At 57.7% G+C, this 17,287-nt stretch overlaps 2 protein-coding genes across 3 annotated transcripts in view; both read right to left on the reverse strand.

Annotated features, from left to right (window-relative positions):
• Positions 1–1,140: 1,140 nt before the first annotated feature.
• Positions 1,141–4,704, reverse strand: LOC310891279 (uncharacterized protein). 2 transcript variants are annotated; one of them, XM_083853542.1, is made up of 6 exons: positions 4,338–4,556; positions 3,875–4,045; positions 3,004–3,300; positions 2,297–2,638; positions 1,584–1,688; positions 1,141–1,511 (listed from the first exon to the last, which is right to left on the reverse strand). In XM_083853542.1, the coding sequence occupies exons 3-6, from the start codon at positions 3,101–3,103 to the stop codon at positions 1,411–1,413; spliced, it is 648 nt and encodes a 215-aa protein (XP_083709668.1). In that variant the 5' UTR covers positions 3,104–3,300; positions 3,875–4,045; positions 4,338–4,556; the 3' UTR covers positions 1,141–1,410. The 2 variants fall into 2 exon arrangements, with proteins under 2 accessions (XP_083709668.1, XP_083709667.1); XM_083853541.1 differs by lacking the exon at positions 3,875–4,045 and having other exon boundaries at positions 4,338–4,704.
• An 8,280-nt stretch (positions 4,705–12,984) lies between these two features.
• The window catches only part of LOC310891293 (adhesion G-protein coupled receptor V1-like), a gene marked incomplete at its 5' end in the record, with an annotated part of 63,912 nt that continues 59,609 nt past the window's right edge, over positions 12,985–17,287 (reverse strand). Inside the window, 6 exons of the mRNA XM_083853554.1 lie at positions 12,985–13,355; positions 13,428–13,532; positions 14,165–14,506; positions 14,872–15,168; positions 15,743–15,913; positions 16,596–16,661. The remainder of the gene's footprint in view (positions 13,356–13,427; positions 13,533–14,164; positions 14,507–14,871; positions 15,169–15,742; positions 15,914–16,595; positions 16,662–17,287) is intronic.

The following is a 17,287-nucleotide window of genomic DNA, read 5'->3' on the forward strand; positions in this document are numbered from 1 at the left end:
TTCCACCACCGCCGCTGCAGCTGCAGCTACTGCTGCTGTCAGGACCGGTGCGGAGCAGTGCCTGTGGGCTGGCCCAGCGTCACAATGGGGTGTCGGGATGTCACGGCCCAGCACTGCATCACCGAGAGGTATTGTGACCTCGCAGCCCTCCCGGTGTCACGGAGCAGCGTTGGGACCTCATGGCCCGGCAGCACGCTCCCTCCCCTCTATCGATTCTTTCTCATCCACTGCTGGCTGCCGGGGGCTGAGGGCATGGCAGAAAGAGGCTGGAGGGGAAGGAAGGCTGCGAGGTGGAGATAAGGCCGCGGAGGACAGGAGAGAGCGGTTCCGCTATCCTCATATCTCACAGCCTCATACTGCCCCAAAGTCGCTCTGTATCCCATCGGCAGGGTCGCCATCTCCTTCCTGCCCCCATATCCCTCCCCAGCAGCCTGCCGTATCCCCAAAGCCCCCTGTCCTTAGTGCCATCCATAGCCAGATTTCCCAGCGCGCCCCCATCAGCTCAGGTTCCCGTATTGATCACGCAGCTTCCCCACATCCCTGCATTCCCCTCATATCCAGTGCTGGTGGCATGCCATATCCCATAGCCCCGCACATGCCCCAAATATCCACCACTCACTCCTTAACGTCCCACCCCAATATCCCCCCAGTTCCCTGTACGCCACCCCCAGGGGCTCAAATGCCACCTCCACATTTTCACACGTTCCCAGTCTCTGCATTTCCAGCATCCTCCTATTGCAGCCCCACAGCTCCCACGTATATGGGCTATGGGACATTCCCCTCCAAAAGCCCAAACACCAGAGCCCCCAGCCACCCACCCCACCTGCAGCGGCTCTCCCACCCCTCCCTGGATGCCCTAACATCCCTAACACACCGGGACAACCAGGCGAGGTGACAGCGGTGGCCATCCAGTTAATGACCCGCACAAGGGCTTGTTCTGATTTGGGGGCTCTCCTTCCACCTTTTTTCTTCTCCTTCACCTCTCCAACCTGCTCTTCCCACCGTCGTGCCCTCCTCGATGCTCCTGGCATCCCTTTTCTTCCCCATCCCTCTCTCACTCTGTCTCAGCCTCTGTCCATGCTTTCATTTTTCACTCACACTGTTTGTCTCTCCATTTCATTTCTCACCCTTTCTCACTCCTTTCTTTTTCCTCACAATTTCCATTTTTATTTCTGGTCTTTCTTCATTTTCTCTTTCACAATCACCCTTCCCGACAACGTCCATGTCTCCTCCCTCCCCTCTACCACGTGAAACGACCCCTTTCTACTTCTTTCATCCTCCCAGGAACCGTTCCTTGCTTTGTTTTCCCACAGGTGAGCACCTGTTTGGCTGCACACCAGTCTTTTGGGATGCGTCTTCAGCAGGGAGCGGTCTTTAGGGGGTGGAATCGCCCACAGCATCTTCCTCTCATTAGTGTTCCTCATACTTATTCTCCTCCTGAAGGGTGTGTGGGGATCTGGCGTGCAGCTGGGAGATCCCGGCAGGGCTGGCTCCAGACAGGAACGAGGCGTCTGCGGGAAGGAGCGAGGTGGGTGGTGGGGAGCCCAAAGGTGGGGCGATTCCCCCCTCAGCTCAGGGTGTACCTTTGGTTCTCCCCCGGGCCCAGAAGAAGAGGAGGATGAGGCTGTTGATGGTGAGGAAGCAGCCGCCCACAACCAGGAGCCGTAGAAGAAGGAAGCAGCTCTTCCCTGCAAGAGGGTGGGACAGGTTAGGAGATGTAGACACAGTTCATGCGTGCTGACGGAGGGAAGGCTGTGAGCATCGTTCCGCCACCATCTCTCTTTCCCTTTCCCCACCCCTCCGTCTCCAGGCATTCTGCTCAGGTCCTGAGTGCTGAACACCCAAAGACTTTCCCCGCTTGCTTGGCTCTGCAGGAGGCACTGAGAAATTTGGGAACAATGGCTCGGGAGGCCAAGGAGAGGCTGCTGAGCCATAAAGGTGGACAGAGGGATGCTCGATACTTGTTTGGGGTGGTTGGGGTGGTGGAAGGGCTGAGAGGGAGGGAGAGGTGGGTGCAAGACTGGGTGGGCTGAGTCATGGACAGAAGGATGGTGATCGGATAGATAGAGCAGCTGCCCGGTGCAAAAATCAGCTAGTTTGGAGAGGAACGTACAGGGACTGGAATGGAATCGTTTCAGGAAAAAATGGAGAGAGGGAGGGACAGACGGATGGACAGATGGAGAGAGGGATGGTTTAATGGGCTGGTTACTGGATGGATGGATGGATGGGTGGGTGGATGGGTTGGTGGTGGATGGACTGACAGATTGTTAGGTGGGTGGATGGATGGCCAGCTCACCTTTCTTTTGGGCATTTATACTGATAGACACGGCTTGGCTTGTGAAGGACGGGATCCACCTCTCAGGCTTTTTTTCCTCATACTTGCAGGTAAAGTTTCCACTCTGTTGGGGACCAGCACGTGGGAGCTGGAGGACCATGGAAGTCCTTAAATTGCCCCCGTGATCTGCTGCATTGTCCTCAGAGCCTTCTGTCGTAGGGAGGACCTCTTGGCCATCCCTGTAGAAGTGAAACCTCCGTACAGTGGCGTCTCCAGGGGCCTTACAGATGATGCTCAGGAGATCTCCTGCCATCACCTCTCCCAGCGGGGACTCCACCGTCAGCAGGGGCTGGGGAAGGTGGTCTGAGAAAAGGGGAGGAATAAATGGAGACGTAGCAATAAGGACAGCACAAACGGATCTCCAGTTGTTTGCCTTCCCACTGCATGCAGCAAAGCTTGGGATTGTAGGCTTCCTGCCACGACATGAGAAGAGCGCCAGTGGCAGCCACCTTCCAGACCATGCTGGTCCCAGAAAGATAAATCCTCCACCCAGAAATCCTACTGATTTTGGCGATGGGCTGGGTTAAACCACAAAGCCCACCAATCCTGATTTCCAGGTGAGTTGTCACATTGCGGGGCGATAGCTGACACCCACGTTTGGGCATCTGAATAGTTCTCAGAGAGGAGGGAGAAAGCAGAGAGAAAGATAAAGAAATCACACAGCTCACCTCCAATCTTGATCACCAGTTTTTCGCTGGTTGGGGATATGAGCTGCTTCCGACCTTGCTTGAGGGAATAGCTGCAGAAATGCGGCCCCCTGTGTTGCATTCGGGAGAGGACGAACTCAAACGTGTAGTTATTCGTCGAGCTAAATCCTGAAACTGCCCAGCCAGCCTCGCCAAAAATTTGGTACGTCAGCTTCCCAGTGATGCTGGGGGGAGTGGTGCACACCAGCGTGACAGCGTCTCCAAAGAAATATTCCTTCTGTCCCTGCAGCACCCAGAGGGTCGGGGCAGGGACTGCGGCTGGGGGATAGAGAGGGAGACAGGCAGGGGGGACGGAGGTGAGGTGCAAGGAGCAGAGGCAGAAGGGACTAACTCCACGCAAATAAAAGAAACTGGCTTTCATTTCAAGGAATACAATAAAGCACAGAGGGGACCTCGTAAAGCAGAAATGTCTCTGGGCTAGGACTCATTTTATCTCCTTGGGATTCAGCACAAGGTTGCGTCCCGCTGCGGGAAGTGATGAAAGAAAGGAGACTGCAAAAACCCTTTCCACACCCTGGGCAGCTTTGCCATGCCGGCAGAAATGTCCTTAATGTGCTTTCAAGCAATTTTATTTTTTTTTGCTGCAACTTGGTAATTTATGAAAATAGGAAATGGGGAAGGGGGGTTGAAAAGGCTAAGGGTGAAGGGTAAAACCCGTCGCTGATGCTCCTCCACAGCAGCCACTGGGAAAACACGTTTGGTCTCCACCTCCCTACCTGCCCCCAGCTGCAAACCCTACAAAAATACCATTGACCCACACCCAAAATAGGAGGAGCAGGTGTGGGAAGGAGAGGGCCGGGAAGGGGTTGGGTCTCAAGGGGTTTCCACTCACCACCAGTGTGTTGACACGAGGCAGGACCTCAACAAAGTGAGATAACGAAAAATCCCCAGCACCCAATTTCACCACTGGGTTGTTATGGGGAGGGGGAATGAGGCTGAGGGTCTCCCAGACAGTCACACCTGTGGGACCCCAAATCCAGCCGTGCCCCCAGCAGCTCAGCCCCTGTTTAAGGAGACCCCAGAGGAGTTACCTTCCTCGGAGACCATCTGGCGATGTTAAGGCCCCCCCCCCCCCCCCCAGATTACTAAGACTCCCCCCCCCCAAGCCATTAAGGACCCTCCCTGAGACCCCCCCAAGCATATTAAGGACCCCCCCCCGGGCATTAAGCCCCCTTCCCCCCCCCCCGGGATATTAAGGACCCCCCCCGGGCCATTAAGCCCCCCCCCGGGATATTAAGGAACCCCTGGGATATTAAGGCCCCCCCCATGGATTTTAAGCCCCCCCCCGGGCCCACCTCGGCCTCGCTCCGCCGGGGGAGGCTCTCCCGCAGCGGCCGGGCCTGGAGCTCCGGGAGGCCGAGGGCGGCCTGGGCCCGCAGCGCCGCCAGCAGCGATCGCTTCTCCCGCAGCGACCAGGCCGCGGCCCGGGGCCTCCCCGCCGGGGCCTCGGCGAAGCGGGCCGGGACCAGGCGGGGCCGGGGGGGAGGCTTCATGGCGCGGGGAGATGGCGTCAGGGCGACGAAACGGGGTGGAAACGGGGGGAGCTGGGAGGGAACGGCCCGCCGGGGGGTGCTGGGAGATGTGGTTCGGGGGGGGAGGAGAAAGGGACAGCAGGTCTACCCAAAGGCTGCTGCTGGGAGGCTTCATTAGGGGCGTAATTAGGGTTAGGGTCGGGGTTGTTCAGAAAGAAGGCGCAGAGTCCTGTTGTGTGTGGGGTTGAGTAAAGGCTCCCAAAGGGAGGTCAGGTCTACCCAAAGGCTTGGGTTGACAGGCTTAATTAGGGGTGTAATTAGGGTTAGGCTTAATATCCTGGGGGGGGGTTGGGGGGGTCCCAGGGAGGATCCTTAATGGCTTGGGGGGGGGGGGTCTTAGTGGCTATGGGGGGGGCCTTAATTAGGGTTAGGGTCTGGAGAGAGAGAAGGCACAGAGTCCTGTTGTGTGGGGTTGCATAAAGGCTCCCCAGGGGAGTTCAGGTGTACCCAAAGGCTTCGGAATGGGGGCACTTTTTGATGGGAGAATCGGGGGACTGCTCCACGGCACTCGTCTCTCCCTTCCACTCAAGAGCGCCTTGCAGACGGCTGCTGGGCACCTGCAGTGGCACCGTGCTGGTACAAAAGTAAGCGTGTGTGGAGCATGCTGCGATCTACCTCTTCCTTAGTGACCTGCAGCGACTGGAGGGGGCTGAGGCAATGAAGCTCCGTGCTGTTCCCTCGGGCCCCCAGAGAGAAGAGATCAGCGCCTGCCCCTCCACTCCCCTCCTCAGGAAGCTGAGGGCCGCCGTGAGGCCTCCCCTCAGTCGCCTCTTTCTACCTCTAGTCTTAATAGCTGTTGTTCCACTCAGGATGGTAGTGCAGCAAAAAGAAGTATATTACACACTGTTTGCATGATGTAAAGAAATAAATAAAAAACACCACAATCTGGTAAAAACTGAGCTGAGCCTGTCCTTTAAAAAGGGGAGAATATGCTACGGAAAGGAAGAGCTGTCTTTGTAATTGCTCAGCCACTCAATCTTGCTATCGTCACCAGTGAAAAGCCGTTCTCCCCGTGTGCTGTGCCCTCGTGAAACCCCCCTCCCCAGAGCAGAGCATCCAGCTGTGGGGCCCAGCACAAGGGAGACTTGGGCAATGAGCTGGGATTTTTCTCTTGTACCCCTTGAGGAGAGCTGAGCCGTGGGAGCGTTGGCATGGGGCGCCCTGGCCAAAATCGGCCATCCGTGCAGGGTCAGGACCTGAGGAGGGCTGGCTGTGGGGAGCCTGGCCTCGGCCCAGGATCAGGAAGGGCCCGCGCTTGTGTGTGGCTGCGGCACTGCCAGTTTGAGCAGGGGGTTCTCGGGTGAGCGCTGTGCAGGGTCGCTGCCGCGCTCACAGCCCTTCTGTCTGCTCCTGCTGTGCTGCTCCCCAGCTCCCTTCCCCTGCGTTCCCTGCATGGTGGGCAGTCTGGCTGACCCCCAGCACCGAGGACCCTCAGGCTTACTTCTCGATCAGTCACAAAGTCCTGCTGTGGGTTCCTGGGTGTTGCTGTACATAAGACCCGGACTGCTGTGCTGTATTACACAATATTTATTGGAAGTGTGGCCAAGGCTGCACCCCGGGGGGGGCTGCCCCAGCCCTTGGAAGAGGGTGGAGGGGGCCGTGGAGGTGATGTCTGTGCCCACGAGGACTGGGGGCTGCTGGGCCGGTCGTGCACCTTCCACTGATCCGCTGCCGGGCTTGGGGGCCGTGGAGGCCGGGCTGGTGGCAGGCGGGCCGCTCTTCCAGGCACTGATGGTGGCTGCTGGCATCGGGCCTGGCTCTCAGGCGTACCACGGTGGTCAGGCTGCCTGTAGGGGCTCACGGAGCGGCTGCGGGTGTCAATGTCTGGGCTGCCTGGGCTGCGGCGAGGCGCCTGCGGAGACAGGAACTTGCTGAGGCCGTGCTGCGGCTGCGGTGCCAGGCGGGTGCGAGGCAGCAGGGTGCAGGCACCCGGCTGTGCGTGAGCTGTGGGCATACAGTGCTCTGTGCAGAAAACAGGGTGCCCTGTGCCCTCGGCTGGGACTCTGCTCCCCTCCACATCCTGCCCCAGCTTGTCTCCTCCCCAGCGCCTCGCCAGCCATCCTGACCTGCCTGCTCTGCACGTGCTGTCCCAGCAAGAAGACCTGGCCCCCGCAGAGACAGGGGTCCACAGCCGGGCTCAGCACGACCGGGTCCCAACAGCCACCGGCTGCCCTTTTTCAGAGCGCCTTGCAAGGACCAGTACTCAGCTCCCTGCCCGGCCCTGGCCCTGGCCCAACAAGGTGACGGCCTCGGCTCCCTGTTCGGGGAGGTGCTGCCCATCCGCTCTTTGGGATGTGTAATTAAACACACAAGCTCTGTGTGTGCTGAGGACACGCACGCTGGCAGCGCTCAGGTGCGGCTGTGACACACCGACTGCCCCTCTCCAAGGCAATGCCCGCAGCTGGCAGGGCTCATCCCCATGCTCCCAGTAGCTGGCACACCTTGGCTGAGGCGGACACCTGCAATTCAGGGCATCCCAGAACAGGGTGCCTTGTGCTGGGGGGGAACTGGCACTGCTGCGCTTCTCTCTCCGATGGCACCCTCTCTCAGCTCCTGCATTTCTCTTCCTGACCTCGCTTTGCCTACGGCTGTCCCTGGCTCTGCTCTTGCTGCGGAAGGGCCAAGCTTCGCTAAGACCAGCAACAGAAAAATGGGCTCCAGAACAGAATGCCCAGGAATTAGAGGCCACCTAAAGCACTGGACAGCAGAAATTTCAGAAGAGTCTGGTCAAAAACTAACTGCTCACTTCACAATACGCTAACGACAACTGCTTCCTGGCTGGCAGCAGCCACATAATAACGTTGACAAAGATACGGTAACGAATTTGGGAGGGGGAGAGGAGGAGAGGGAGCGGGGGAACAACAACTCACTGATTTTTCTGCCTCCAACGCCGGATAAGCACGCAGCATGAAGAACACAGCTATCACAAGCAGGAAGGCAACCAAGAATGCCACAGCGCCTCCTATGCAGTAACGGCCTCCTATGCAGTAACTTCGGAAATCTTGGGGCTTCGCAGTGTTTGCATTGTTCTCCCCATCCACGCCTGCAAGAACAATTGTGGACATTGCTGTGTTCTGCGCACTACTGGTAATCTCACCGGAGGTCTGGCATTGCCAGGAAGTGTTCTGTTTCATTTGGTTAGCATCTTTGAGCAAGTGAAAATCCTCAGGCCGCAATGCTTCCTGAGGTTCAGCAGAAGCTGGGGAATCTGCCAAAGGCACTGCAACTCAAGGCACTCTGGAGCCTCGCTTTTGCCTCTCAGCTTTGTTTTCCCTCCATCCTTTGTTTTCCCTGCCATAATGCTGAGGGCCCAGTGTCTCAGGTTTGCTCCCCCAGCTCTTTGGAGTTCTAAAAGGTCTTGGGGGCTTGCCCACCTTCGCTGCTCGAGGCACACTCGGAGCCTTAGGGACAAAACTGAACAAAATTCGGGAGCCCAGGAGTGCCAGTGAGGCAGTGCCCCATCTGCACTGGGTCAGGGCATCACTCTGGGCCTCAGCTCACAGGAGGGGTCCCGTTTCCCATCGTCTGCTCAATGGGCTTCTGACGGCCTCGTTCCCCCAAGAGCAAGGTTCCAAAATCCCTGGGAACTGGGTGCGCTGGGAGGTGACCCCTCTCTAGCCACAGCCACAGAGCTTTGTGAGCGTCTCTCCGCTGCACTGCTCTCACATGCTGTCACAGCCCGGGGAAGACAGCCATCCTCAGGGAGCCACTCCTGCCTTCCTCTGCAACACTTGCTGCCTACTGACACTCTTGGGTTTGGCTGCTGACATGAGCTGCAAGAGCGGGTACCAGGGCAAGAACCTGCACACGCATGCTGGTTCTGGTTGGTGACAGCGGATGACCAAGAAACAGCCTTTACCTGGTGGGGCAGTTGACTTCACTGGCTCTGTTCTTTTGCCAGGGAGCGGCAGCGTGCGACCGCTTCCTCGCCAAAGCACCTTCTTCGGCACAGTCTCTCTAACCAGCCCTTTAGAAAGAAAGCAGGACAGTGTGACCCTAAGGAACCGCTCCTCCTTTCGAGGACGGTATCTTTGAAAGGTAGTGCTTCTCAAAAGACATCCCTCAAGTTTAGAAGCTACGGCCTGGGCTTCTGGGGGAGGTACTCACTACTCCAAACAACATGTCATTCACAAAGAAAAATCTAAGTGTTCGACTCCTGGCAGTCTACCAGCACAGACAGCAAAATCTGGCCTGCTGCGAGACCAGGAGATTGCAGGAGATCTTCTTGTTCACATCGCACATAGTGCATTTTTGGCACACTGCAAGATGTTGCTCAATTCGTGCCTTCAAAGAGGACAGAAAAAAGCTGCATCCAGTTCAGAGGCAGGAACAGCCCTTCTGAGAAGCATGTCCATCCCATCATGCTGACTCCATCCCATGGGAAGGGCAAGAGTCACACACATCAGGCTGAGCCGCAAGCTCTTGAACCATGTTGTGGGCACAGTTGTGGGCATCAGGGAAGAGCCCACAGTCCCCAAACAAGAGGAGAAGCACAGCCAAGTCATTTGAAACCCAACTAGAATTGGACAGCTAAATCAGCTGAAACTGAGGTAAGCGCCAAGGGTGCTTTTCCCCTGCAGTGACATGTGTCTCCCGGCAAATGAGACAGCAAGGACTGCTTGGGCTGTGCCTCCTGCCTTGAACTCGCCCAGCTGCAAGCAGCGCTGTGCAGGAGCTGAACACAAGTTCAGCAGAAGCCCTTTGCTGCTGGCTGGATACCAATGTTTGCACGGAACAGCTCGGACCACTTATGGTAGTGCTGGGCTAGCAGCTGCCCCTGGGACACGGCGTGACCCACAAGCGGCAGCAGAGGCTCTCGGCCTTCTCTGGCGCTCACCAGTGCCTGCCAGGTGTGAAATTGAGTGTCTCCGCTCTGATCCATCCCTTCCTGCTGTGCAGGTTACGGTGTGTCCACACATGGATTTAGAACCTCAGCTTCCCAAGTCTTATGGCGGACAGAGTGAAATATACCCACCATGTGCTGCCTCCTCTAACTCCTTTATGAGATCCTCTACGATGTCAGGGGATGTTGGGGAAGATTTTCTTATTTCAGCATTGTCCTTCGCTGTTAGAGGACCTGAACAGAAAGTAGGAAGTTAACTTTGGCACCAGTGCAATTTGGAGGACCAGGGCTTCGTTTGTGAAGTCAGTGAAATGACTTCCCACCCCTGGGATACCAGCTGGGCTCCAGCGCAGGAAGCAGCCGAGGGTCTGGCAAAGCCCTCCCTGGGGACACTTCTGCAACCAAAGCCCCGTGAGAAGTTTCTGTCCCAGCGCCATCTACATCAATAGCTCAGTAGGAGAGCATACCAGGGCTCGTGCCTTGACAGGGCACACACACGTGCCGGTCTATACCCTCCCACCTGCAGAGATGCCTGGCTGACGTTTGGGCTTTGAGCTGGCAGCTCTCAAAGGAAGTCAAAAGCCACAACTTACCCAGGCCATCTCCCAGAGCTTCAGTCCTGGAACCCATCTGGGAGCCTGGATCACCTTCGCCTTCAGTCCCATCTGTAAACACAAGTGGAGTCCCTCCTGTGAACTACGCCAACATACTCCTTCTGACCAGAGTGACAGAGAATGCGGTTCAAAGAGGGGACTGCTCCACGGCACTCGTCTCTCCCTGCCACTCCAGAGCATCTTGCAAACAGTTGCTGGGTGCCTGCAGTGGCACCGTGCTGGTACAAACTAAGCGTGCGTGGAGCTGCCCGGAGAAGGGCCCTCCCCGTGCCCACCCCAGGTCTCAACTCAAGCGCAAGGTGCCTGCTGGCTCTGCAGCACCTAGATGCTCCTGCCTTCCGCTGACTTACCTGGCAGATTAACCTGAGGCTCGTGGTCCACATCAGGCTGAGGTGTCGAGTAGCCAGAGCCTACGAGAACTGCTGCAATCAAGCACAGAAGAGAAACATTCCCCGTGCATGGTGTGATCTACCTCTTCCTTAGTGACCTGCAGCGACTGGAGGGGGCTCAGGCAAGGATGTGGGACCCAGACACGAGCCAGGATTTCCAAAGCCGCAAAGGGGCCTGCTGAGCTGGAGGCTCCCTCTTGGCCTCTTCCCAAATCCTCTCTCCAGGCTGTGCGCAACACCCCGCAGGGACCACGCCGCCAAAGATGTGGCCCCTCAGGTGTTTCTTACGGGAAGATCTCTGCTGGACACAAAGGAAGACCCCACTGCAGGGGGAGCGTGCAGACCCCGGGAAAAATGATCATCCATGTTTGTCATGGAGAAGCCCCCTGGCCAGTGAGCAGCTGAACCCTTGCTGAGCTAGCTCAACAAACCCTTAACAAACAGCAAGGAAATGAACACGGACAACTTACCACCTGTGGGACCCATACTGGCAGGCTCAGGAGCAGGATTCCATGGAGGCACTTGACCAGTACTGCCTGTGGGCACAAGTGGGATCAGACACAGGTAAGGGGAGCTTCCATTGCCTCTTGGGGCCTGCCTCTTCCTCAGTGACCGGGAGGCACTGGCTGGGGCTCAGGTAATGACATGGCCCAAACAGGAAGAAAAGCCTGGGTTCTTCCCTCTCTGTGGAGAGGGGCAGGGGTGGCATCTCTCCAAGTGAAGAAATATTCAGGGCTCATTTGTGCAAGCCCCCTCACGGCACAAACGCGCTTGGAAGACCCTGAATAAACTATTACAGCCCATTAGCCATCTTCCTTCAAGGAAGCACACTCGCAACGTACCTCGGGGATCCTCCTGAGGCTCCAAACCATGATCCAGCTGAGAAGCTGGATATCGAGAGCCAACATCGTCATCATCTAAAATCAAGCAGAGATGAGAGACGTTGCCATGGCATGCTGTGCTCTCCCTCTTCCCCAGCACCCTGCAGTGACTGAGGGGGCTGAGGCAATGTCACGGGACAAAGATGCAGGTGGAAATTTCCCAAGAGGGGCCAGCGGCCTCAGCCCCACAGGGGCTCAGACCCGGGCTTCTCGGCCCCAGCGCCGCTCCCGGCCCCCCCGGCAGGAAACAACCCCGCAGCAGCCACGGCCCCACCGTGCCACCCTGCGGGGCTTCTGCCTCCTGCCTGCCCCCTGCCCGCGGTGCCCGCCCGGCCCTGCTGCCATCCCGTCCCCGTCCCCTCCATCCATACGCGTGCCGCGCAGCACCATGCCGCCCAGGGTTTGGTGTTGGCCCCGGCCCTGCCCACCCACCTGCTCCCGGTGGTCGCCATGGCGCAGCCTGGGCACCCCGGGCACACAGGGCCACCAGCAGGAGGAAGAGGACGCAGGCAGGGGCCGTGGCTCCCCACACTCGCACCATGCTTCCACCACCGCCGCTGCAGCTGCAGCTACTGCTGCTGTCAGGACCGGTGCGGAGCAGTGCCTGTGGGCTGGCCCAGCGTCACAATGGGGTGTCGGGATGTCACGGCCCAGCACTGCATCACCGAGAGGTATTGTGACCTCGCAGCCCTCCCGGTGTCACGGAGCAGCGTTGGGACCTCATGGCCCGGCAGCACGCTCCCTCCCCTCTATCGATTCTTTCTCATCCACTGCTGGCTGCCGGGGGCTGAGGGCATGGCAGAAAGAGGCTGGAGGGGAAGGAAGGCTGCGAGGTGGAGATAAGGCCGCGGAGGACAGGAGAGAGCGGTTCCGCTATCCTCATATCTCACAGCCTCATACTGCCCCAAAGTCGCTCTGTATCCCATCGGCAGGGTCGCCATCTCCTTCCTGCCCCCATATCCCTCCCCAGCAGCCTGCCGTATCCCCAAAGCCCCCTGTCCTTAGTGCCATCCATAGCCAGATTTCCCAGCGCGCCCCCATCAGCTCAGGTTCCCGTATTGATCACGCAGCTTCCCCACATCCCTGCATTCCCCTCATATCCAGTGCTGGTGGCATGCCATATCCCATAGCCCCGCACATGCCCCAAATATCCACCACTCACTCCTTAACGTCCCACCCCAATATCCCCCCAGTTCCCTGTACGCCACCCCCAGGGGCTCAAATGCCACCTCCACATTTTCACACGTTCCCAGTCTCTGCATTTCCAGCATCCTCCTATTGCAGCCCCACAGCTCCCACGTATATGGGCTATGGGACATTCCCCTCCAAAAGCCCAAACACCAGAGCCCCCAGCCACCCACCCCACCTGCAGCGGCTCTCCCACCCCTCCCTGGATGCCCTAACATCCCTAACACACCGGGACAACCAGGCGAGGTGACAGCGGTGGCCATCCAGTTAATGACCCGCACAAGGGCTTGTTCTGATTTGGGGGCTCTCCTTCCACCTTTTTTCTTCTCCTTCACCTCTCCAACCTGCTCTTCCCACCGTCGTGCCCTCCTCGATGCTCCTGGCATCCCTTTTCTTCCCCATCCCTCTCTCACTCTGTCTCAGCCTCTGTCCATGCTTTCATTTTTCACTCACACTGTTTGTCTCTCCATTTCATTTCTCACCCTTTCTCACTCCTTTCTTTTTCCTCACAATTTCCATTTTTATTTCTGGTCTTTCTTCATTTTCTCTTTCACAATCACCCTTCCCGACAACGTCCATGTCTCCTCCCTCCCCTCTACCACGTGAAACGACCCCTTTCTACTTCTTTCATCCTCCCAGGAACCGTTCCTTGCTTTGTTTTCCCACAGGTGAGCACCTGTTTGGCTGCACACCAGTCTTTTGGGATGCGTCTTCAGCAGGGAGCGGTCTTTAGGGGGTGGAATCGCCCACAGCATCTTCCTCTCATTAGTGTTCCTCATACTTATTCTCCTCCTGAAGGGTGTGTGGGGATCTGGCGTGCAGCTGGGAGATCCCGGCAGGGCTGGCTCCAGACAGGAACGAGGCGTCTGCGGGAAGGAGCGAGGTGGGTGGTGGGGAGCCCAAAGGTGGGGCGATTCCCCCCTCAGCTCAGGGTGTACCTTTGGTTCTCCCCCGGGCCCAGAAGAAGAGGAGGATGAGGCTGTTGATGGTGAGGAAGCAGCCGCCCACAACCAGGAGCCGTAGAAGAAGGAAGCAGCTCTTCCCTGCAAGAGGGTGGGACAGGTTAGGAGATGTAGACACAGTTCATGCGTGCTGACGGAGGGAAGGCTGTGAGCATCGTTCCGCCACCATCTCTCTTTCCCTTTCCCCACCCCTCCGTCTCCAGGCATTCTGCTCAGGTCCTGAGTGCTGAACACCCAAAGACTTTCCCCGCTTGCTTGGCTCTGCAGGAGGCACTGAGAAATTTGGGAACAATGGCTCGGGAGGCCAAGGAGAGGCTGCTGAGCCATAAAGGTGGACAGAGGGATGCTCGATACTTGTTTGGGGTGGTTGGGGTGGTGGAAGGGCTGAGAGGGAGGGAGAGGTGGGTGCAAGACTGGGTGGGCTGAGTCATGGACAGAAGGATGGTGATCGGATAGATAGAGCAGCTGCCCGGTGCAAAAATCAGCTAGTTTGGAGAGGAACGTACAGGGACTGGAATGGAATCGTTTCAGGAAAAAATGGAGAGAGGGAGGGACAGACGGATGGACAGATGGAGAGAGGGATGGTTTAATGGGCTGGTTACTGGATGGATGGATGGGTGGGTGGATGGATGGATGGATGGCTGGGTGGGTGGATGGGTTGGTGGTGGATGGACTGACAGATTGTTAGGTGGGTGGATGGATGGCCAGCTCACCTTTCTTTTGGGCATTTATACTGATAGACACGGCTTGGCTTGTGAAGGACGGGATCCACCTCTCAGGCTTTTTTTCCTCATACTTGCAGGTAAAGTTTCCACTCTGTTGGGGACCAGCACGTGGGAGCTGGAGGACCATGGAAGTCCTTAAATTGCCCCCGTGATCTGCTGCATTGTCCTCAGAGCCTTCTGTCGTAGGGAGGACCTCTTGGCCATCCCTGTAGAAGTGAAACCTCCGTACAGTGGCGTCTCCAGGGGCCTTACAGATGATGCTCAGGAGATCTCCTGCCATCACCTCTCCCAGCGGGGACTCCACCGTCAGCAGGGGCTGGGGAAGGTGGTCTGAGAAAAGGGGAGGAATAAATGGAGACGTAGCAATAAGGACAGCACAAACGGATCTCCAGTTGTTTGCCTTCCCACTGCATGCAGCAAAGCTTGGGATTGTAGGCTTCCTGCCACGACATGAGAAGAGCGCCAGTGGCAGCCACCTTCCAGACCATGCTGGTCCCAGAAAGATAAATCCTCCACCCAGAAATCCTACTGATTTTGGCGATGGGCTGGGTTAAACCACAAAGCCCACCAATCCTGATTTCCAGGTGAGTTGTCACATTGCGGGGCGATAGCTGACACCCACGTTTGGGCATCTGAATAGTTCTCAGAGAGGAGGGAGAAAGCAGAGAGAAAGATAAAGAAATCACACAGCTCACCTCCAATCTTGATCACCAGTTTTTCGCTGGTTGGGGATATGAGCTGCTTCCGACCTTGCTTGAGGGAATAGCTGCAGAAATGCGGCCCCCTGTGTTGCATTCGGGAGAGGACGAACTCAAACGTGTAGTTATTCGTCGAGCTAAATCCTGAAACTGCCCAGCCAGCCTCGCCAAAAATTTGGTACGTCAGCTTCCCAGTGATGCTGGGGGGAGTGGTGCACACCAGCGTGACAGCGTCTCCAAAGAAATATTCCTTCTGTCCCTGCAGCACCCAGAGGGTCGGGGCAGGGACTGCGGCTGGGGGATAGAGAGGGAGACAGGCAGGGGGGACGGAGGTGAGGTGCAAGGAGCAGAGGCAGAAGGGACTAACTCCACGCAAATAAAAGAAACTGGCTTTCATTTCAAGGAATACAATAAAGCACAGAGGGGACCTCGTAAAGCAGAAATGTCTCTGGGCTAGGACTCATTTTATCTCCTTGGGATTCAGCACAAGGTTGCGTCCCGCTGCGGGAAGTGATGAAAGAAAGGAGACTGCAAAAACCCTTTCCACACCCTGGGCAGCTTTGCCATGCCGGCAGAAATGTCCTTAATGTGCTTTCAAGCAATTTTATTTTTTTTTGCTGCAACTTGGTAATTTATGAAAATAGGAAATGGGGAAGGGGGGTTGAAAAGGCTAAGGGTGAAGGGTAAAACCCGTCGCTGATGCTCCTCCACAGCAGCCACTGGGAAAACACGTTTGGTCTCCACCTCCCTACCTGCCCCCAGCTGCAAACCCTACAAAAATACCATTGACCCACACCCAAAATAGGAGGAGCAGGTGTGGGAAGGAGAGGGCCGGGAAGGGGTTGGGTCTCAAGGGGTTTCCACTCACCACCAGTGTGTTGACACGAGGCAGGACCTCAACAAAGTGAGATAACGAAAAATCCCCAGCACCCAATTTCACCACTGGGTTGTTATGGGGAGGGGGAATGAGGCTGAGGGTCTCCCAGACAGTCACACCTGTGGGACCCCAAATCCAGCCGTGCCCCCAGCAGCTCAGCCCCTGTTTAAGGAGACCCCAGAGGAGTTACCTTCCTCGGAGACCATCTGGCGATGTTAAGGCCCCCCCCCCCCCAGATTACTAAGACTCCCCCTCCCCAAGCCATTAAGGACCCTCCCTTTTAACCCCATTTTATCCCCCAATTTAACCCCCCCACTTTACCCCCACCCCCCCATTTTACCCCCGGTCCCCCCCCCCAATTTACCCCCAGCCCCCCCCATTTTAACCCCCCTTTAACCCCAACCCCCCAAATTTTCCCCCAACCCCCCCAATTTACTCCCCCTTTACCCCCAACCCCCCCATTTTACCCCCACCCCCCCCATTTTACCCCCCCCCACTTTATCCCCAACCCCCCCCCCCACTTTACCCTCACCCCCCTTGTCCCACCTCCCCCAATTTGGGCTCCCCCATTTAACCCCCCCCCTCATTTTACACCCAACCCCCCCACTTTACCCCACCCCCCCATTTTACCCCCGGTCCCCCCCCCAATTTACCCCCAGCCCCCATTTAACCCCCCCATTTTACCCTCACCCCCCTAATTTGAAACCCCCAATTTACCCCTGAACCCCCCCAACTTACCCCTGAACCCCCCCAATTTACCCCCGACCTCCCCCAATCTACCCCCACCCCCCCATTTACCCCCACCCCCCCCACTTTTACCCCCCCCATTTTTTACCCCCCCCACCTGCGAAAATGCCGCCGCCGCCTCCTCCACGCCCTCCGCCAGCATCTGTGCCAGCTCCAGCCACACCTGGAGGGGGGGGGAGGCGAAAACCCACAAATATGACCCCCCCGTGTCCCCCCCCCACCCAAAAAATCGTGTCCCCCCCCCCTGGGGCGGGGGGTCCTCACCCCCCCATCCCCATGTACCCCCCCATTTCCCCCCGGTGCACCCCCAGACCCCCCCCCATCCCATTGTACCCCCCCATTGCCCCCACCATGTACCTTGGGGTACGCAGGGACCCAGGACCCCCCCGGGGACCCCCCCCAAGCCCCCTCCCCGAGGAATTGGGGACCCAGGACCCCTTCCAACCCCCCCCCAAGGACCCCCCCGTGTTATTAAGGACCACCCCCCCCCCCCCCCCCCCCACGGGCATATTAAGGGACCCCCCCCCCCCAAGCCATTAAGGACCCTCTCCAGGACTCCCCCCCCCCCTCCCCAAGCCCCCCCCCCCAGATTACTAAGGCCCCCCCCCAAGCCATTAAGGACCCTCCCCGGGACCCCTCCCAACACCACCCCCCCCCCCCAATAAATTAAGGACCCCCTCCGGGCATATTAAGGACCCCCCCCCCCAAAGCCATTAAGGACCCTCCCTGAGACCCCCCCAAGCATATTAAGGACCCCCCCCCGGGCATTAAGCCCCCTTCCCCCCCCCC

The sequence above is a fragment of the Anser anser genome, assembly GCF_964211835.1.
Source record: "Anser anser genome assembly, contig: HAP1_SCAFFOLD_127, whole genome shotgun sequence".
Classification (NCBI taxonomy): Eukaryota; Metazoa; Chordata; class Aves; order Anseriformes; family Anatidae; genus Anser; species Anser anser.